Consider the following 22,554-nt stretch of genomic DNA (forward strand, 5'->3'; position numbering starts at 1 on the left):
CAGCTTCCCAACAAAGTAAAAGATAAAAGTGGGTATCTTAAATAGCTTTAAAAATATAATTCTGTATTTTTTAACTACTTCTTCTTCTGAAGATTTGTGACTAGAATTTTATGGCAGAACCCCAAGCATAGGACAGTTGAGACCTTAACCCTGTTACCTTTGTTAGCTCATGCCTTGGGTGGAAAAGAATTAGTTTCTTTCCGTGAGAAAGGCAAAAATATGCGTTTATGTCTATACAGACACCCAGTGTAGATGAAACTGTTTTGGAACAGCAGCAGAAGCGGCAGGATGTGTGGTACCTGGTTTGCTGTTGTTGGACCGCTATTCAGGAAAGAATACAAAATGACAACAAGATTAGTAGGTAGTAAGAAGCAACATCATAGACTTGAGGAGAAGACAGTCTGCAGTGCTTGAAGCTCAGTGCTGCATCCTGCATCTCCTTGAGACTGAGGAGAGAGCAAACCTGCTCTTAAACTTGCAAATTCCAAAGGTGGATGAAAACTCTGACTGGTTTTGGGTAATACGTACATTTCTCTCTCTCTCTCTGTCTTGTACATTTATGGTGGCCATTGTGACTGATTACTCATTCAGTTATTTAATACAATTTATAGTGCCTCAAGAGGCATAAGGTGATACGTAACTTGACTGGTCATATTGAGCGCAGTTATATTGTCTGTGGCATGCTGGAAATGAAAACCATGCTTTTTTCCAGGCTAGTCTTCAGTCACTAAATAATGTTGGGCATTAGTGTTCAGTAGAGCAAAAAATTGCTTTCCTCTTAATAGGAGAAATCAAACTGGCAAAATTGGTTTTGAACATTTCTAGTGAGTGGACCTGGGCTGCCTCTGTCATTTTCTGCAAGTTTCCCCTGCAAAAAAAACAACTAAGGGGCAATTTCTTTTTCATGTTTGTGTCTGAATAATACCTAAATACAGTAATTTTTCCTATCTTGCTCCAAGGGAAAAAAAGTTAGCTGCAGCTTGTGGTTGCACTGTGGCTTACACTTCTTTTTTTCCTTTTTTTCCATATAGCAATTTCAGTACAAGGTCACCACGTATCCATTATCAACCATGTGGAATAGCAGTTAACAGATGAACAAAGGCAAGGGCTTACTATAGGATTCTCTGTTTAAAAAGTTACCTAGCACAATAAAGGGTTATCATACTTGTAAATACTGCTGAAATGCAGTCTGTGCACCTCCCAGTATATTGGCATGCTTTAAATTCCTCCATTGCATGGATAAGGCTGACATTATCACCAGGGTTTGAAGAGTGAAGGAGCAGAAGACTGCCCATGGAGAGTATTGTAAATACATGTGAAACCCTCACAGGAGTAGGGTCTGAGGCACAAAGTCCAAGTGAAAATGCCTCTCAACATTGACATGTCATGGTGGGGGGGGGTGTGGGGTGTGTGTGTGTTTGTGTTTGTTTTCAAGCTTTGTATACCAAACCCATGGTTTGTTACCCTGGAGATTTCTCACGCTTTATTAGAGCCTTTAAGTCTTAAGGGAGACTTCAGGGCTGCTGGATGTTTGTTTTTCGGTGGTGCTCCAATCTTCTTATGTTTTGGTGGCAGAAAAGTTCTGTTAATCGAATTTGGCTGCATCTCACCTCTTGATTTCCTCCCCTTCCCTACCACCCCAGACAACACATCCTTCCCCAAACACACCCACCCACTCATACACTCCATGGTGGCATTGAAGTAATGATCTTTAGTGCAACTGCAGAGTAGGCAAAACAGAGAGGCTCCAAAGAGATCAGAGAATCTCACAATAGCTGTGGTTGGAAGGGGACCTGTAGATGTCATCTAGTCCCACCCCTGAAAGCAGGGTCAGCTAGAGCAGGCTGCCAAGGACAATGTTCGGTTGGGTCTTGAATATCTCCAAGGATAGAGACTTTGTAACTTCTCTGGGCAGCCTGTTTCAGTGTTCAGCCACTGGAGATGTCCTTTCAGGAACTGCACCTGCAACTACATAATTGTTTTTGGGTGTTCTCTGGCCGTAAGTTGTAGAGGACTTCCTGTAAAATCAGGGTTTGAGGCGAGAACTGCGATATCTTTGCCTATTGAAGCAGAACTTGGAGTAGAGAATCTTCAGAGACACCTTTTTGAAGATTGTCATTTGTTTTCCATGCTGCTCTTATCTGAAAGATGTCAGATCATTGTTGTATGCTATAAGCAAAGAACGACCCACACCAAAGGCCTAAAAGACAGTCTAAAACTCTAATGTAGTGACTTACAGTAATGTCTAATAAGCAATGATTTTTTTTTTAACACAAGTAAGACTGAATATCATACATGGTTATAAACAGTATGGCTTTAGTCAAAGCATGTGATGTTCGTTTCAAAGTGGTAGTATATATGATGTTAATATGTGAAGTATGTGGTCTCATTGCTAGGAGAGCTGCAGTTAGAGAAGTTTAGCATCTCTTTTTCAGTTGACAATTCACATATGGCAAAGTGTGAGGCTATGCATGAGAGTGAACTCTGATATTTCTGGATTGAAAAAGTGCTTTATGTGGTTGCTACTTAAGTTGTTTCTACAACATAAAACACTGCTATATATAAATCACTGCTATATATGTGCGAGTCTATATAGATCTTGTAGTATTACTGATTTGTTTTGGTAAATTCTATTTGATAATCTGACTGATAGATTATGAGCTGTAGTTCTTAAACTTCATTATGCTAATAAAATGTAACAAATTTCAGGACTTAAAGAAAATGTTCAGAAATACAGTGAATTGAAATTTAGAAATAATTTTATAAATTTTAAAAGTCTGAATTGTTAGACGTGCAAACAGGAAAGTTCAGCTGATCTGATGAGACTTTTAATATTATAATTTGTGTCACTGTATTTATAATTCTATACATAAACATATGCATGTGTACACAGAGCTACATATATCTGTATATTAGAGGTGCCTGCCTGTAACGGTTTCTGTGCCGCCCTCCACCTTTTTTTTCTAATAATTTATTACTGGAGGAAGTCTCTGATGTAGGTAAAATAATTTGCGAAAGAGATCTAAAATAGATCTCTAGCTTCTGCTTCGCATGGTCAGAGTGGAAATTTATTCTTGATTTGTTAAAATGAATATGGAAAAAACCCCACACATAGCTCATTTTTCAGGTTAGAGCAAAAGAGGTGTAAGCAGTTCATGTTTATGTGCCTCAGATAAAAATTTTTTTTGCCTCAAACAGTGTCTTTTACAGGTCTGTGGAATATATTTTCACTTTCTCTAGGGCAGTTGCATATTAGTAATGTGAGTTCTTTAAGCTCAAGGGAATATATCGGAATATATGAACCTAGGTGAGCCAAAATAACTTTTCTTCTAAGTTATTCCTGAAAGTTTTCCTTTTAATAATGACCAAAAGATGTCACTCCTGAATAAGTTTTTTTTGCAAAAGACTGATCTGGAATGCTAAGCCTGTTCAAATTATTTTGACAGGCTTTATCCCGAATCAAGTATCATCTGTGTGTCTTAATTTTTGGCTGGACCAGGTGTGATTTGTCCTCCCACCTAAGCCTGAAGATGTCATAGAAGTCCAAATGAGCACTATGCTAACTTGGCACAAACTTGATCATGTGTAATCACCAAATTGTTACGTCTGGGCAATTTAGTAACATGCCTGTTGATACTGCTGATTTGAAACTAGGTCCCCACACTGTGAGGACCATCCTTTGTGCAAATACTTGGGAATAGATGCATGTCTACCTTAAGTGTGGACTACAAACTAAGCTTCTTTCTGGGTTTTTATGTTATGCTTTAGCATAACATTCCAGTCCTGGTTAAATTGCAAGGATGCATTTAATTCTGAAGCTTTGTGAATAATTTTGTGTCTTGTCTGGTGCTGCTAGCTGTGATGGGTCAGTAGGGCTAAAAGAAGCAAAACTTTGTGCATTGCTAAAGGAAAGGATCCTGTTTTGAAGATACAGTAGGAGCTGCTGGAGGTCTGCAGAGTAAGAAGCAGCCAAATTTTCTGTTATTGCTCAGAGTTGAATTAAAGAGAGCATCTTGGTGTTTTAGAAATGGTTCAGTTGACAGCATGGATGCATTCTGCAACTGAATTATCTCAGTATTTCATTACCATGCCGGGCACAGATACAGCACAGATGCAGTGGCCTTTCTCAAGGATGAGAGCTATTTTTAGTTAGGGAAATGGGAATATCCAAATAGCCAGAGGTTTATTTTAGTGCTTTGTGCATCATAACTATAGAAAGAGCTTAATGAGGAATCTTCTTGTTTCTCTAAGATCCGCAGCTTTGTTCAGTTATAGTTAAGGCAACATGAAGGGGGCTGTGTCGTTTCAGCCACTTGGGATTCATTTGCAGAAAACACAGCAGCTTGTGCTGGCTTTCATCCAGCTTTGCTGCTGGCGGAACATGGCTCTTCCCTCTCTTTGTACTCTCAGCTACATGACCAAAATCCTGTTTAGCCAGTTTTTCAAACTGGTGCTCAAACGCTGTCCTTCCTTCTCACCGCCTTTTCTCTAAGAACTGTTTTAGGTTTCGTGGAGGTAAATGTACAGGGCAGCTTGTTTGATTCTTCCTCTTCTCTCTGTTCAGTTTTTAATCTAAGTATTGAATTATTGAACATGTTCCTTTAAATATGGAGTGATTCATCAGAGGTCTACTAGAGAGATAGATTTGGTGGAATAAGCAATAAAGGGTGGAGGGTGATACCAATGCGCTGCGGCTCTTGCAGTCGAAATGAGGGCTGGTTGCAAGATGCAAACAGTGGTAATTAACACTCTGTGTAACTCTTGCTATGAAATGAGTAGACTAACAGGGGAGACACAGGGTGTGTGAGCTTGGTGGAGGAAGTCTTAAGGTGGGGCAGCTTTGCATGGTAAAGTGGGGGAGTGCTATGGAGGGCAGCATGTAGATGAGTGACAGCAGGTAAATAGCTGAGATGGTTTTTATTAGTGGAGTGAAGGAGATGTGGATGGAATTTACGAAATGACAGACTTGTGGACAGGTTGTTCAACATGTGAGACAGAAAAATGTAATGTAAATCTGGCACTGGCCTTAACTTGTCCTTAGCTTGCTACATTTGGGTGTATGCCGGTTTGAGGTGGTTTTTTGAGATGCTGCCTGAAATCCGTAGTGCAAAAAAAGAGGCTGAAGATGGCTTTTCCGCAGGAACTCTGAATTGTTTAACTTAGGTTTCAATGTGGCTTTATAAACACATCTGCACTGGTTGCTTTAACTCCTCCTGATACACATGATAGACTGTATCTACTGCCTGAAAGACTTTAGGGTCCAGTATAATCTGTAGTAAAGAAAGCTGATCCACAGCTATACTTTTCATACTTAACCTTTCCAGAATTTGAATACATCTCATGTAGATGAAAGAAGCCAGTTCAGGCTAATCTCAAATATCTGTCGTTCCTCTGTGGCGGTGTTAGGCTTGCTATTTTGTGCCGTGCTTTTCTCCTACGTGAATCTTCCCATTCGCACTCTGCTACCCCATACCTCTCCCCAGTTAACCCGTGCTTTAGCTGGGCTGTTTTGGATAGGAAGGATTGCTTATGTCTCCTGACTATTCTTCCCACACTCCTTTTGCCCTCTTCTGGAGCAGTACACCCCAAGGTTTGAAAAAGGCTGTTTTTAAAATAGAAGTTTCTAAATAAGCACTCAGCAAGGCCTGCCAACCTCGTGGCATTTTATCTAAGGCACTTTAAGCTGCTAGCCTCTAGTAAGAAAAGTAGAGAATTGTTTTGACATGTCGATTATCCCATTGGAAAGGAGTTTGCAATGTTGAATGTTATCACTGACATTTAATAAATATGCAGTGCAAATACTTAGGCTCAGTTAAAAATAAAAACAAATGTTGCCTCTTATGCCTTCTTTAAACCTTAGTACACTTGGAGTATTGGGCTTATCGGTGTCCTTATGCAATATTTCACTCTTGATGTCTTCGCACCAGGTGCTTCTGAAAATAGTTGTGTTGTCTATCTGTCTTTTCAGCTGTATATTGTGTGGGAAACACCATCTGAAAAAAAAGTGAATATTTCAGTGCAACAGTCTTGATTTTTACCAACTTGACTTGTACCATTCCTGAGCATTTCCTCCCTTGTGCAAACATTTTTCTCCTTTTGTTTTCCAACTTGGTGAAGACTTTTTGAACTACAGTTCTTACGTTTTATTTGTAAAGCAGGAGGCTGCATACATTTGCTGCTTCCCTTAAATTGTGTGTGTTGGATTTCTTCTTGTACCTGATCAAAATAGCTCCTTAATTGCACTCTTTATATGGGCTCTTGAGCATCTTCAGAAGCACAGGGTACAAAGTTGAAGGTTTGGGGAGTGTTTTATTACTGTTCATCAGTAAGACTCTGCTTCCTTTTGGCGAGAATCCCCGTACACCTTCTGGAGGCTAATTCCTATCACCATTTCCAATCCCTTTTTACAAATATTTGCTCTTTACTGTGCCCAGAAGTTAAAACAGAAAGTAATAAGGTGCTGCATTTAGTAAGAAGGCAATTCTCCTCATATCTGTTATTGTGGTGAGAAGATTTGTTGCTGGCCTGTGACTGTCGCAGTCCCCAGAACTGCATTTCTGAAGTGGTTCCTTTTGAGTACTCTGGAATTTTCTTCTTTTTCTGGTGTTTACACATCAGCTGAGGTATTTTGAGCACTCTCAGATCTCAGTTTTCTGACTTTAAATCATCCTTAAACAATGATTTGCTTTATAGCCTCAGGTTCTTCAAGACTTCAACTTGTGGTAGGAATACAACCTGAACTAGCAATCAGGAGGAAACTGGCTTTCTGAATTGGCAAGAGTTTGGGATGTTTGTTTGATTCTTTTCTTTTTTTTTTTTCTTTTCTTTTCGGGGGGGATGTGTGGTTTTTGTTTTTGTGTGTTTTGGTAGTGTGCAAAGAACTGCATTGCAAAGGGGGTTTTTTTGGGGGGGTGATATTTCACCCTCAAAGTTTCAAATAGCTTCTGTTTGATATTAAATAACTTCATTTTATAGATATATTTATATCTATATCTGTATATATATCTGCAAATTAAGCAACTTACGCAAGATGCTGATGTAAGTGCCTCTCCTTACCCAGCTCTGCCCCTCAGTTCTCTGTCTTGGTATGTAGTAGCCACTACTACAGCATTTCTGAACTCAAACTGGTAGTGGAAGACTGGTCAGTTAGCTGTCCAAGCCTAGAAAAGGGCCTGAACTGGATTTGAGCAATTATTTTGAAATAAAGCCTGGGTAACCACATCTCTGCTCCTACTAAATCTTGTTCAATACATGATTTCTCCCTTGTGGAGCCTTACCTTTGAGTCGCAGATGCTGCAACATTTATTCACATAGTGAATACCGTGTAGCTGTGGGATCAGATCATTAGGACATGGTCTTTCCTGAGCAGAGACTGTAACTATGTAAAGTGTCACCTGTGTTGGTGATAAAACAAACCAACACTCTTTTCCTTCCATACACAGGTTAAAAGACAGCATAAAGATATTGTCTGAGTTTCAAGTCAACTTGTAATTTGCTTTTGGGGGTGGTTGTTTTGGAGTTGTAAGCTATTGCTGAGAGCAGTGGGTGGCTACCGCATCATGATGTTAATTATTGCTTTGTTTGTGATGTGATGCTTTCCTGGGAGGGAGTAGCATCAAGAGGAAAGCTTAGAATAATTATAGTTGTCCCCTTGAAAGTTAGCTGACAAGCTATTATTTACTGATCTGATACATGTAGGTGCTATAGTACCTACATATGCAACTAATATGCATTAGTTGACTACTACGAGCAAGGAATTTAACACTGGTATGGAGTAATAAAAGGCTAGAAACTGTTGTATAAGGATGGAAAATAACATTGAACAAGACACAGATGGAGCCCTTTCCTCCTGAGAGTTAACCTATTGGGGGTTATCCATCCTACAGGTAGGGAATAATTTTGTTTTATTTAGTGTTTGTAACACTGTACCTCTACCAAGCACTTTCATTGGCTTGGATCCGACTTGATTGTAATTTCACTTTTGAAGGTATTAGACCACAATTTGTTGGCTTTTCTTAGCATATAACTTTCGAAACATTAGTAAATCCTGGTGAGCAACTTTTTTCTTTTTGAAGTTCAAATAAAAAAGGAATTATTAAGGACATAACTGAAGTCAAAAGTACCATAGATGAAGAAAGACTATTGCAAAGTCAGTATTGTGATTGGTCTTGAAAGGGTTTTTTTCTTTCAAATATTTCACAGCTTTTATTATAATTACTTCAGATTTTGAATGTTACAATTATAATACCATGACCTTTCATATGAATTCATAATTCTGCCATACTGTCCTAATTGTTCTTTTCACAATACTGCTGGTGTTCTTATTTTCTATTCTGAAAATGCATACAGTTTCTTTGCCTACCTTTATCAGGAGCCCACATCTGTTCTCCATCACGTTTTTTCAAAAGCTGTTACAAAGTGCTGAATTATTTTACCTTCTTTAAAAAAAAAAGTGTTTTAATAATGGTAACTGCTTGGTTTATGGATTTATCTATATCAGTCAGTACAATGAAATTTATCACTTTGATTTTCAGTTTAGTCAGCTGGTATCCAGTGATTTGAAAGGACTTGGAAGGAGCTCTTACACACTCTGCAGTGATGGCCAGTTACTCATTCGACAAGTCCTCCACCCAGAAACATCTAAGAAGGTATGAGATCAGAACTGATGCAGAAGGGCAGTACTGTGTTTTAAGGACATCAAAGAAAATAGTTCATGTGAGTTTGAGATGAGGAACATAATTCAACCTTGGGAACTATAGCGTTCCAAGAATATTTAAGATGATCCCATCCCTGTCTCAACCCTGTGTAGCAGAGAAGTAGTTCTTGGCACTTGCTCTTGGAAGTCAGCTACAGTACTTGAGGACTCCCAGATGAGCGTAATGAAGAGGAAAACTAGGAAGGGCAGGACAGAGACAGGAACAATGCAAGTACTTTGAATTCTGTGTCTTAAGAAATGGAAGCAAAGGTACGGGTCTAACCTCAGCAGAGGTGATGGAGAACTACTGCTTTGTTTAGGCTTGAGTTAAACCACAGGTTCTGTGCGGAGCCATGGGTTTCTACCAAGATCTGAAATTGGCAGGAGCCATGTGTCAATGTCCTGTCGAGAGTAAACACACAGGTAGTGACTTGCCCTGGAGAATGGCAGTGGTTCCCCATCTGCATTTATTCAGTGGGAAGTAGTGCTACACCTTACTTGTTATCCCACACAAACCAGCAGTTTCCACCCCAAGTTCCTGCAAGGGCTTAGAGCAGGCTGTCTTGCACAGGGAGAAGAATCTTGCCTTTGTGCAGGGTGGTGGCTCTTGAGTTAGCCTGCTTGGCAGGGTCTGCAGGAACCCCACAGGAATGGGAGCTGCTGACATGGAAGGAGTTGACTGATCAGTTGTATTTTTTTTCTCTATATAAGGGTATTGGCTCATGCTGGCTTTCTACAAATATTCGTTTGGCATTTGTGTTATATTAAAACATAACACTGTGACTTTTTATGAAAAGCGTGTGTTTGTGTAGGGATGAAGCAAGTAAGGAAATGATATTTAACGTTCAAACATGATAGTGCTCTTTTTTTTTAAACTTCATGCCATCCTGCAGTATGGATTGTGGGTAATTCTTTCTACTTCCCGCTTGAAACAAATGGACTAAAACAAACCAGACACTGTAATGTTGTGGCAGAAATAATTGTCCATACGAGATCAAGGAATGGATCTGATCAAGTTTTGAGTCTGTTAATACTGCATTTCTTCCTCTTTTTTCTTTTTTTTCTCCTTTAATACTTTTTTTCATTTGCGAAAGTTTATTTCTCCCTGCACATAAAATGTTAGTAAGCCTTAGACCTTAGCTCTTACTATTCCTACCATTCTAAGAAGCATTACCTTGGGACTTTTCTTAGTTCTTTATTTACAAAGGTGGGTGCTGTTTGGTAAGACCCAAGCCAAACTTTTATATAGTGAAACAGTTGGAGGGTATGAGAGAGAAAATAGTGAATTAGACTAGAACTATTTGGTTTATTCCTTGAAAAAATAAGCTAATGTCTGAGTGAAGGGCTGCTTAAACATTTGTTTAATAATGTTATATAACTGAAATTCTTATCCAATAGACAACAGTAATGAATAAATGTCTTTTAAGTTGATGAAAGGTATTTTGTACACTGTAACAATATTTATTTAAACTTTGTTACCATGTTTTGGTATAATATTGCTTTTCAGTGTAGCCACAAAAGAGAAAATACACTATCCTAAATGGGAGTATTTATGAAACAGCAAAACCTAGATTTTTTTTTTTTTTTCCTTCCCCAGCTGTCTTCTCTAGCTGTTTTGCACAGGTCTGCCTCTCAGAAGCTATTTGGGTTTGCTCATCTAGAGATCTAATTCTGTAAGGCTATGGAATTTGAACTGTGTTACAAAGGAATTAAAGTGGTCTATCCTAGACAAGCTGATGACGAGCAACTATGTGATTTCTCAGACTGCCTCATTCAGTCCAAAAATATTAATCGGAATTTAAAGGAGTGGTGTGTACAAAACAAACTTTTTGCCTTCCTTGTAGAACTTCCTGCTGTCAGACTGCTTCTATTCCTTTTATGATCTGCGCAAAGAATTTCACACTTGCTATCCTAGTTCAGCCGCCGTGAAAGATCAGACTATCAAGACCATGGCAGAATGTATCCTTTTGCTGCAGCTTTTACACCAGAAACAATTATGCTTCTTTAGGTTTTATCTCTGTGATTGTTACAGGTTTTATTCTTCTAAACTAAGATGTGGGTTTTAAAAACTCGCAGGTAAAATAGAAGGAATGTTTGCTTAAGTGTGTGTTGGGGGGCGGCTCTGCTTGTAACAATTCCTCCCACCCCCCCCCACCACCACCACCCCCCCCCCAGTTTGAGTCTAACAATGAGTTCTAAACCATATTTAGTAAATCCACTGAAGAAAAACAGCACTTGCACTGATACTTGGTCTTAAAGGAAAGGCTTAGCTATCAGTAGGCCTTTTCAGCAGCAGCTGGCCTGCAAGCTTCTACTGTTTGCAGATAGTAATAGTTCCCTTGTATGATCCTGACTGAACTGAGTTTAAAAATTATTTAAAAACTAATTAAAAAAACCCAAACAACAACAAAAAAACCCCAAAAATAACCCAACCAACATCCTACATCTACATTTTAGGAGGACTTTTGTGGCCCAGCTGAATGTGGTTAAAGTTCAGTTACGTTTGAAGTGATAGGAGCTTATTCCACTTTTCTTTTTTAACCTGTTAACACTGAAATGATGTAAGCTATCAATAGTTTTCAGACTGTTGACCGTTAAAGTGAATATTAACCAGTTTAGGAGCAGAGTAACAAATGTCTGATGGTCATGTGTCTCCACCAAGACCGGTAAATTTGATTACCAGTTCTGTGTTAATATCGGGAAAGCCTTATGACTTGTTTACAAATGATTGTGCAAGTCTGTTATTTTCTATAATCGTCTGTTTAGATCTAGGTTTAGGGACAGATGAAACAGAGGAGGACTTTGGCGTGTGGCAAGTGAAAACCATGGTGGCTATCATTTTCAGCATGCTCTCTGAAAGTTGTAGTAAGTGACCTATTTATACAGAATGCTGAAATCTTTCTTTTTCTGTAAGAATTGGCAGTGGTACTGTCATTCTTAAGTAATCTCTGACCCTGGTTATATTTAAACTTCCTGTTTTGTTGCAGGTCACATATTTACTGAGCCTGAAACTGTGAAATACAAGTATGAAACAGGTCCTTGGTAAGTGCCCTTGTCACAGTTGTTTACAACCGAATATGAATCTTGTCTAGAGCAAGGAAAGCTTGTGAATATTTCCCCAGAGTCACTGTTGAAAGTAGATTCGTTCCTGGGAACAGTAACAGTGTATTCAGTAGTCTAGTGCAGACGGACTATAGCTGGTATGCTGAATGCTGTACTTTAGTCCGTCTCTTTAAAGTCACTGCAGGTTAAACGCTCTTTGTTCTCTAGCTTCTGTTTTGCATGGCAGCGAGGCTGACTTATCTTACCCAGTGGTGAAGAAATATTTGTGAACTTTCCCTAAGTCAACAGGGATAATGCCTAGTGCACCCTATATGCAGCTGAACTACATGATGCTTCTGAAGAGTGGTCTAATATGCTGTATTGCATATCAGGTTTAGGGAGAGAAGAAACAGAACAGTTCTTTGTTTGCAAATACATTGCAGTAACTGGAGAGTGAAACATCTTAAGCATAAGTAATACGTATTTATATTTAGGACTGCCTTGTAACCATTTATGTTGGACTGTTAGATCTTTCAAATAAAATCAATTCGGTTCCTTATTAGTTTACTTTGAGACAATCTTTTTTTTTTTTTTAAGGAACTGCAATGTAGTGACAACATAGTGCATCTTAGGCATTATATAGATAAAAGAATTATCCCAGTTATCTTTCCTTTCTTTATTGAAATGAGTAATGGAATTAGAAGGGTCTCAACAGCAAATATACTCCTGATTTACAAGTTAAATCAGTTGCAAACTGAAATTTGGTAAGATAGTGGAAAAAATAGATTAAAGCTTACTTTTGCTTCTTTTTTTTCCCCTTTCTGTGCAGTAGTAAATCTGAAACAGTGGACAGTGAGACAGTAATACGTGCCAGAGGTTTGCCATGGCAGTCTTCAGACCAAGATATTGCTCGATTTTTCAAAGGACTCAACATTGCCAAGTAAGATAATAAGAATTTGTCTTGCTTTATCACTTTGTCTTTAATAGCAAGTTCTTTTTAATATTTGTTTAACACACATCTCCCACCCCACCCCAAGTCCTCACTTCCGTCTTTCTCCACTCAGGCCCCTTCCCACCCCATGGTCACAATAACTGAACAGGTTTACCAGCCTTAGGTGTGTAAGAAAGAGTTTTGAAATGTGGGAAGAAGAAAAGAGACTTATCAATTGAAAACCAACATATGTTCATTTGTTGCTAGTACCTAAAGGGAGAAACTCCTACTGCATTAATCAAGGCAGAGTCCAAGATACAATAGAAGCTTTCATTTTGTGCCAACTCTTCAGTATTCTGCTATACCTCCTAAACAGAAACCTCCAAGTGCTGTTTGGAAGAAATTTTCATATGACTGATGTGTGTACACCTCTGCATATATATGTGTATTATATAGAGTGTGAGTTAAATTTAGCATACCTGTCACTTAATATTCCAGATTCTCAACACTGAGACAGTATTTTTTTTTATTTAGAGGTATGAGGAAATTCAAATTGGTGTCTCTGAGATGATAGGAAGGGCTTGCAAATTTACGTCTGCATGGAAGTTGAGAAAGTGGTGAACAACATGAGATCCAAGATCTCGCTGAAGTGGATTCTGCAGTATAACTGTGTTACATGAAAAATGAAATTAAGTTGTGGATAGTAGCAATTTCTTTTTCAGTCTGTGAACTCTGTGATAAACCCTGATTTCTCTACTATTCTTACACAATTGTTTATTAAATGTAAATTAATAAACTAAGTTTATTTTTCTTGGGTTTACCTTCCAGAGGAGGTGTGGCTCTTTGTCTGAATGCTCAAGGAAGAAGAAATGGGGAGGCATTAGTTCGGTTTGTCAATTCTGAACAGAGAGATCTTGCACTGGAAAGACATAAGCATCACATGGGTAGCAGATACATTGAGGTAAAAAGTAGTGACTTGAAACAAATCTTTGGAGAGCAACCTGAATATTTTAGACTACAGTTTTAAATGAGAACAAACTGCAGTTCTGTTTTGCTCAAAGTAGCAAAATACGATTCTCTCGCATGTGGAAGAGCGCATGTGTTTTAGAGTTGAATATTGTAATTTTCAAGTGTGGCTTTTCTTCTTTTTCTCTTTAAGGTTTACAAAGCAACTGGGGAAGAATTCTTAAAAATTGCAGGAGGTAAGCGATGCTGGAGTTCAATGTAATTTCTGAAGTTCATAGGAGTGTTGTTCTAGTTCTGATTTTCCCCCCCACCACCACCCCTTGGCTGAGGACACAAATGGATAATGAAGTAGCTTTTCCTGTTTTGCCTTCCAAGAATACTTGACCCTGTCAAGTTCTGGTTTCATGTGATTTAATTTGAGCTGTGAGCATTTGGGCTGTGATGTTCACAGACAGGTCTTGCTGTCTGGGAGGAAGATGAGCCTTTGCAGTGGAAGCATCTGTGTACCTTGTATAAGTTCACACTAATCTCATCTTTGTTCCAATTTCATTAGAATATGAAACACTTTCAGAGTAAAGGAGTTTCACTTCAAAATAGATTACCGGGAGTTAGTAGTGTCTCGGGTCTTCTGTGGGTTTGTTGCTAGCTACTTACCTCCTATATTGCCCCTTAATGCTTTGCCGCTCCTGCCTCCTATGGAATTGACTGACCAGCACGACCATACGTTGTTGGCTGATCATGTGTTGTTATCTTTCTACCAGGCACCTCCAATGAAGTGGCCCAGTTCTTATCTAAGGAGAATCAAGTTATCATCCGGATGAGAGGCCTTCCATTCACTGCTACTCAGGAGGACGTCTTGGGGTTCCTGGGGCCAGAGTGCCCAGTCACAGGAGGGAAAGAGGGACTTCTCTTTGTCAAGTACCCAGATGGCAGGCCCACAGGAGATGCATTTGTGTTATTTTCCTGTGAAGAATATGCACAGAATGCACTTAAAAAGCACAAAGAAATACTTGGGAAACGTTACATTGAACTCTTCAGGAGCACAGCAGCAGAAGTCCAACAGGTTGTAACTATTGCCTGTGAGACTTAAAGCTCAACAGTTGAAACATTTCTTCTAACACTTGCATGCAAACACATTGTAGACAACCATGAAAGTCTATTATATTAAAGATGGCAAGTTCTGGGAAGGGCAATATGTGCTTCCTGATTGGCATGGAAAATTGCGCAGCATTCATTTTTGGTTTTTACTGCAGCTATTTTTTTTTTAACATCCCTCAGATTGTAAAGTAAAAATCACTGGATAATTTTCCTCCACTTAAAGGTTGCCTGAAATCGCAAAAATAATTTTAAAAATATACTAGACTGATAGTATTGTAGTAATGTGTCTTGAAAATCTGCAGTATTGTGTTTAAATTATGGTCTCCATGTGCAGAATTTCTAACATAAAATCCAAATCTGGATGCATTAAAACAGTTTTTCTTGCAACTGCTTTGTTGGAAACTAAGAATTACCAGGATGTATCTGATTTTTGGTGGAATGAAGTGAAATACTTGTTTTCCTAAGATAATATATTTCACTTTGTTTCCCTATCCTTCACCAGTTCCTATTATCACCTTCTTAAACTGGTAAACCATTTTATTTTGGCATCAGCAACTCAAACCCGTGAAAAACATCGCATATTGCATTTTTCTGCCTGACACAAAATATTTCTGGACTGATGATGCCAAAGGGAACCGTTAGAAGATTTAACCTGGTCTTTGCATAACCACTGACTATAAAAACTTAATACAGTTACTGTTTCAACCTCTGTGATGTGAGAAGTCTTTTCCATAGAAGTGATGGGGCACGGGAAGGAATATCCACACTTGTAGACCTGCCATTTACCCTTAGTACTGTGATACGGAGATTAGAACAGCCAAGGCTCTGATCACGTGTGTTGTGAAGCTAAGTGAAATGGCATGGTGGGATATTTTTTTTTTTTTGTCTTTTTCCCCTTCTTCCTCAGTTCTACTCCTTAGAGAGAATGAAGCTAAGTCCTCTAAGGAACAAAACCACTCTGTCACAGTGACCAAGTCTTTGCTCTCATTTTTGTTAGGGAGACCCGGATAAAATTTGTATAACTTATATTCCATCAGTATGTTGTTACTTCTTCCTCTGTGACAGCTGTCTAGGGTGACACACTAATTTTTTTGCTGCTTGAGCATGAGATGATTTTTTTTTTTAGGGAATTACAGGCTCCTTGTTTGAGTAATTACAAGAGGTAAAGCCAGCTCTCATCTACTTAGTGTTGAGACAAAGTAATTGCAATATCCTATACACAACTGAGGGAGAAGGTTTCTGACCTGCAGGGTGCTACAAGTAGATTCTTGAAGAAAGGCTTCTGTTGAGACAGACTCCCTAGGCTGAATCATTATTGACATAACTAAAGCTTTGTAACCTCTTTTTTGGTACCTCTTTTAGTGGAATGTGTTTCTTTATTTAGCAATGATTATCAGAAATATGTTTTTCAGCAGTAGACCCCAACAGCAAGTTATGTTCCCTTTGTCATTTCAGAATGAGTCAAGAGAAAATAAAACACTGAGGTCAAGGTCTCCTATAGTTCTTAACCTTTTTCCTTTTTTCTTTTTTTTTTCTTCCAGAAATCCTGTACTTTGAGATGAGCACTCAGATTAAAAACCAAACACCCTCACTTAACCGATCAGATTTTATGAAGGAATTAGAGCTAGTGTTTTCACTTATTAGTTATTTCAGGTCTCAGTTCTTTTAAAATGACTGTCATTAATTTACCCCAATTTAAGTAAGAACTGTATGTGACAATACTGGTTTATTAGCACAAATGTGGTTTTCAGATGATCCTTTTTGGGATATTCTAAAATGAATTGTAATCTGCTTTTGACTTTTTTTTGAGATGAGAAAGGTCTGTTATTAGGGTCTAGCAAATTAAATTTGTAAGACTTCCTCTCTCCCCTTCTGAGTTTGAAACTTTCAAATGCCCAACAGGAATCTATCTGCAATAATTTGGTTTAAGAAGGTTTTTTTCTCTGGTGTTGGAATTGGATTTATTTAAATGTGCAAATAGTATTGTGAGGATTGATCTGTGCTCAACCCGATGATGTGTAAATATCTCTCAATGTGCTTTTTTTTTTTGCCAACAGGTACTTAACCGATATATGTCAACACCTCTTATTCCCACTCTCCCAACTCCCATCATTCCCGTCATACCCCCACCATATACCATTGCCACGGGTAGTATACGTGACTGTGTCCGGCTCAGAGGCCTTCCTTACACTGCTGGCATTGATGACATCCTGGAATTTATGGGAGACGCCACAGCTGATATCAAGCCCCATGGAGTTCACATGGTCCTTAATCAACAGGTAACAGTGTTTTGCATGGGAGGGCTAAATTTCCAGTTATTGAACAGGGTTAGAAGTCAGGGTAGCTTACCTGCTCTTGGCTGTGCTTTAGGTCTTCCATAACCTTGAGAAAATACTGTGTTCTGTTTGCCTGTCTTTCCTTCCTTCTCCTCATTTCTCCTCCCCTCTTACACACACATTTGCTTTTCCTTCTATATGTGTATGCATACGACGGGGGAGGATGAAGCTTGTTCTTTTAATGATAGCTTTATCCTGGAGGCTGTCTTAAATAGTCCCTTGTGTTTCAGTCAAGTGCTGGAAATACACAAGACGGAAATGTTTCATGTTAGATGGCATAGGGTTTCAGGGTTTCTGCTCAATGGAAGCTGCGTTGTTTGAGTCGTATTTGTGGAAAAAAAATTAGGTTTTCCTAACTTCTAACCTGATTAGAGACTGCTCAGGCTTTGAAGGAAATTGATAATTAAGAATTGTGTTTTGGATATATCTTAATGACGTAATCATAGGGATATCTTTTCCTTGTTGTCTTGTGTTTAAAAATAAACTCTATTAGCCACAGAAATATTGAGGTATTAAAGGAAACAAATGAGAGAGATTCTGCTATGTTTGTTCTGCTTTTTTGTTAAGAAAGTTTTTAGAATTTTATACATACAGCAATGTCTGTCAGGTTGCAGAAAATCAGACCTGGAAATTAATTTCTAATGTAGCTCTGGACTTTACTAAAGCATGTCTGGAGCTTTATGGTGTTGTATTACTACCTAAAAAGTAGTTATGGGGAAGGCAAAGCCAGACTCTTCCTAGAGCTTCCCAGCAAAAGAATAAGAGACAATGTTGTTAAACTGCATAAAGGAAAATTTCCAACTGGGTGGAAAAAAAAAAAAAAAAAATCACAGTAAGAAATCAGTTAAACACCCAGACAGGTTCCCAGAGGTGCTGTGGAATCTCCACCCCTGGAGATGCTCGGAATTCAGGTGGAGAAGGCCATGAATGGCCTTACGTAACTTGCAAGTTAGCCCTGCTTTGAACAGTGTTTGGATTAGAGGCCTCCAAACTTGGTTTCCATGCTAAATTATTCTCTATTGTCTTTCTGCAGAAGATGGTAGTGGTGTTGTGTTAACAGGGCGCTGGCTACGAGTCTTACCTTTCTGCTCCTAAAAATAATTGTTGAGTTATTAGTCATTGGTACCAGATGCGGAAGAACAACAGAGACTTTCAGTAGACGTGTGATCTCAGTGCTTTCTACATTTCTTGTGCTCTGGGTGTTTTAATAACAGATTGACTTATGATTGTTTCCCCCCTCCCCCAGGGACGACCATCAGGTGATGCTTTTATCCAAATGAAATCTGCTGACAAAGCCTTTATGGTGGCTCAAAAATGTCATAAAAAAATGATGAAGGACCGTTATGTGGAAGTATTCCAGTGTTCAGGAGAGGAGATGAACTTTGTTTTAATGGGTGGCACTTTAAATCGTAGTGGCTTATCCCCACCGCCATGTAAGTTACCATGTAAGTCTGCAATTCTTCTGCTCTCTGCTGCTAAAGGCTGATATGTGGTAGGTGCTGAAGCTTTGTGGCCTTTCACCTTTTGACTTGGGTTTTGCCATGATCAATAATCATCCATCTGTATACATGCCGAGATTGGAATTGTTCCCTTTGGGCAATAATGGGACTGATCGGAGGCATTTTTATTGTATTTTCGGTGATGAGTAGAGGGCAGCAAGGCCTTGCCAGTGAAATTTTTGCACACTTTGCTTTTTATGGGTGTACTGTTCTTCCGAGCTCTGCAGTAGACTTGCCTGTAGTGAAACCTACTTGGAATTAGAGGGATTTTTAAAAGGGGGAGAAATTCTATATTCCAGCTGCCGATGAGTGCTCTTTGCTATCTTGCCTTTGAGCATTGAGAAGGTACTCTTTGGGCTTATTTTTGAAGGAGAACACCCACTGGGATGATATGCTAACAGACCATAGAGTGGTGAAGTTGGATGGATTTTTATAATTTTATTTTATTTAAGATTACAGTGAACCTTATTGTGGAACTATAATGGAACTTTACTGTATCATTCTAATCAGTCTTACTACCAAATCACTAAGCAGATACTGATGTGTATTTGCAAAATAGTAAAAAGCTGCCAAATATAGTGTTTAAAAACAGTTTGACTGCACACCAAGCCAAGCTTTCTGTTCCTATACAAATCAGATGTTTGTTCATCAAAATGCATCTGACTAGTGACCTAGTGAGGTTTTCTTCTTTTCACTTGCTATATCCTAAAAATATTTTTTTGAAGTTGCAGGAGGCTTATACATGAAGACTTGTTGTCAGTAGTTGTGGATGCCCATGTGTAGCTAATATTATGGTACTTTTGTCCCACAGAGTACAACTTCTGTTAGAAAGAACAGGGGGTGTGTTGGTGTGCACGCCTGCTTTCTCTATGCACATGGCTTTATGCTTTCTTTGAATAACTCTGAAGTTCCCTACTTTCCATTTGCATATGGACAAGGCTGCTCAGCTCTAGGAGTTGTGAACTCTTAGGACTTGCTCAATTCGAACGCCCCAGTTGTCATTCATGGTGATGTAGCAGGGGTCTCCAGGGGACAAGCTAGAGAGCAGTCTTTGCACAAGTGTTCGTTAATCACTCCCGGGGGTATTAATCACATTGGGATAAATAATTCCTCTCCTATAGCAGAGATCTCCATTCTGATGGGGTTTTGTTGCTGTGTCCTGGTTTGTTTTTAGGTCTTTCTCCACCAGCTTATGCTGCTTTCCAGACAGCAGCTGTGATCCCAGCAGAGGCAGCGCTTTACCAGCCACAAGCCCTCTTGCCAACCACCAGGACTCCCCAGGCCTCCGCGGCTGCTCCTCCAACTGTTACCTACTACCCAGCTCAGGCTGCTCAGCTTTATATGAATTACACAGCTTACTATCCCAGGTAACACCTAGACTTAGCTGCTTCTCTTGATGTGTCATCTCAGTGGAGCAGGCAACTGTGTGGTCACCTGTGAACAGCTCTTAAATTTGTACTTCTGGTGTAGATAATCCTGGGAACTTGATGTTCATCAGCAGAGGCAATAGCCATTTTAACTGATTCTCGGTGGCCTTGTAATGAAGTTTGGCTTTTCTGTGGGTTCTGTTTGAATCTCATGACAATGTTGGTCTAATATTTAACAGTGTTTTTGGCACTGGGGCAATGTTATCAAGGCAGTTCTATTTCTTGGCCAAACAAGAAGCTGTGTCAATACATATGCCTCTACCTTCATCACTTAGTTTGTTCTTGTACTTACGATACTGTTTCTGTACTGAAAGACCCATCCTAGGTGTGTACTAGGTTTGATTTCTTGTATCAGTGAGACCAAAGAACACTTTACATGCGTAAGCAAAGCAGATGATCTCCACCTTTTCCCTTCCTACAGGTGGTATCAACATGGCTCACTGAAGTCTGCTACTTGGGGCCGTGGGGAAATAGCTTGTTCATTGATAGCTCCTAGGCTTGTGACACTTACTAGCCTGAGTAAATTGCTAGACAGGCCCTGGCCAGAGATGCTACTTTACTCACTGTTTTGTGGCTCAGAAGTACCAGATTTGGGCCCTTGCCTGCTTCTCATACTATGATTCCCCCCACCGCCTCCCCGGCCCTCTTTTTCTTTATGGTTTTATTAACAATCTTAGAACAAGTCGTCTGCAGCTGCTATTTTTCTCGTCCCCTGTGAAATAACAAGTGCCACTCTTTATGTCTTCAACTACAAACATTAGCTATTTTCCTTTTCCCTCCCTTCTCTAAAAATAAATTATTAGATGCTGAAGAGAAATGAAAGAAGTCCACAAAGCAGTCCACATCAGGGCTGCTTGTTTTTCTGTGCTTTTTGGGCTTATTCTCAAATGTAAATTTTCAGTTTCATCTTTGCCTATTCCGAGTATTAAAACCAGTTATTGGTTTTCATAACAATTTTGTCCCTCTTTCTCTTTCAGTCCTCCAGTTTCCCCTACCACAGTGGGGTATATTGCAGCTCCTCCAGGAGCTGTAGCCGCTGCTGCCACTGCCACCCACACTCCGATTCTGCCCCAGCCTGGAGCATTAGTCCGTATGCAGGGCTTGCCATATAACACAGGAATGAAGGAGATACTCAGTTTCTTCCAGGGGTATCAGGTTAGTATGCAGTCCCTCTCCTTGATACTATATTTGGACCTCTGAGTAATGATCAGTGGGGATCAAACTGAGCGAGTCAGTGCTTTCGGAAATTGCTGAACAAGTGTGCAAGCTCGAGGTTGTATATTTAACTGGCAGACTGAAGAGTAATATACAATTTGCCTTATTTCTTATATAATAAACATATCCTAATTTGAAAGCAATGATTTCGTGTCTAAGCTTAGGGTTTGAGTCTGGAGAGGGAGAAAGTGCAGAGCCCCAGTGTGAGTGGGGCTGCGAAGGTGCTGCCAGAGGAAGGTGAGGGCTGCCAAAAGATTTCAGTTATGGCCACTTTTTGGTGGGAGCCCTAGGGAGTGTCAGTGTTTGACCTTCAAGGCTTAAGTGTTAAAGTCTGCTGAGAGCAAATTTCTAGTATAAAAGGCTGTGAACTAGACGTGGTGACTTGCGTGCAAAAGGAGCGACACAGACACCTCTGTCAGACACTCTTTCAAGGGCTCATTATTTTTGTTACAGGCAGGAACATTTTTCTATTAAAACTGCATTAGATTGCAACCTAAAGGAAAACTGTATTCTCTAAACCCTTTTGTACTAATAGCAAATATTCTACGTGCTATAGGTAACTTCAGTCAGCAGGTACTGATTCAATGCTCTATCAGTGAGCAAACACACAGAAACTTATCTTCTTGAGGAACACTAGAAAAAAGCACCATGTACAAATGTTTTTTTCCAGCAGCACTTATTTGAATTCATGCAATGGGTCTTTCCATGTCTTCTGCCTTTCATCTCAGAGGATATTGTGTCTATATCCATGTTTTATCACTACGTTTGCTAAAAGGAAAGGTAATTGAATATGGTATATTCTGGTGAGTATTTAACTTCTGTGGACAACAGCACTTGCACAAATAGCAAATCTGCCCTTTTGGTACTACTCAGAAGCCCTGGCTTAAAATCCTCTTGGTGGGTCCCAAACCAGTGTTCGAGTGATATGTGTGAAAAGACAATTTTTGCATGAAAACCCTGTAAGTTGGATAACAATGATATTGCTAAAGGGTAAGATGCAGATGGATTCTTTCCAATGCAGAGCAGCAGTTAATACGAAACATTCAGGCATGATATGGTTTTTTGTTGGTTTTTTTTTCTTTAAGATTCTTAAAAGACAATGGGCTTTAATTTGTAGAGCTGGATGTCTGCTATGTAAATGAATGTAGACTGAGAACAGATGCTTAAATGTATATGTTCCATGTTTTGAGTATTTGGAAGATACAGTGCTCTACCTGTTGTAGCTTCTTTTCAAGTCTTACATTTATGTTTGAAAATAGTTTCGCATACTTGGTGTTTCAGTGGAAAAATCTGAAGGTTAGCTTATAAAAAGTGTGATGAATTTTGACAAACATTAAAAAGAAAC

At 39.2% G+C, this 22,554-nt stretch overlaps 1 protein-coding gene across 3 annotated transcripts in view; it reads left to right on the top strand.

Moving 5' to 3' along the window:
• Positions 1 to 22,554, top strand: part of ESRP2 (epithelial splicing regulatory protein 2) — a 45,241-nt gene that overhangs the window by 11,751 nt on the left and 10,936 nt on the right. For 2 of the 3 annotated variants that reach the window (XM_059824937.1, XM_059824938.1), the window contains exons 3-14: positions 8,535 to 8,648; positions 10,540 to 10,654; positions 11,462 to 11,560; positions 11,683 to 11,737; positions 12,567 to 12,677; positions 13,497 to 13,629; positions 13,828 to 13,870; positions 14,396 to 14,697; positions 16,790 to 17,011; positions 18,315 to 18,513; positions 19,742 to 19,934; positions 20,972 to 21,149. In XM_059824937.1, the coding sequence (XP_059680920.1) occupies positions 8,535 to 8,648; positions 10,540 to 10,654; positions 11,462 to 11,560; positions 11,683 to 11,737; positions 12,567 to 12,677; positions 13,497 to 13,629; positions 13,828 to 13,870; positions 14,396 to 14,697; positions 16,790 to 17,011; positions 18,315 to 18,513; positions 19,742 to 19,934; positions 20,972 to 21,149 (1,764 nt within the window). The remainder of the gene's footprint in view (positions 1 to 8,534; positions 8,649 to 10,539; positions 10,655 to 11,461; positions 11,561 to 11,682; positions 11,738 to 12,566; positions 12,678 to 13,496; positions 13,630 to 13,827; positions 13,871 to 14,395; positions 14,698 to 16,789; positions 17,012 to 18,314; positions 18,514 to 19,741; positions 19,935 to 20,971; positions 21,150 to 22,554) is intronic. The other variant, XM_059824939.1, reaches the window with a different exon arrangement.

Source organism: Gavia stellata, chromosome 15, assembly GCF_030936135.1.
Source record: "Gavia stellata isolate bGavSte3 chromosome 15, bGavSte3.hap2, whole genome shotgun sequence".
Classification (NCBI taxonomy): Eukaryota; Metazoa; Chordata; class Aves; order Gaviiformes; family Gaviidae; genus Gavia; species Gavia stellata.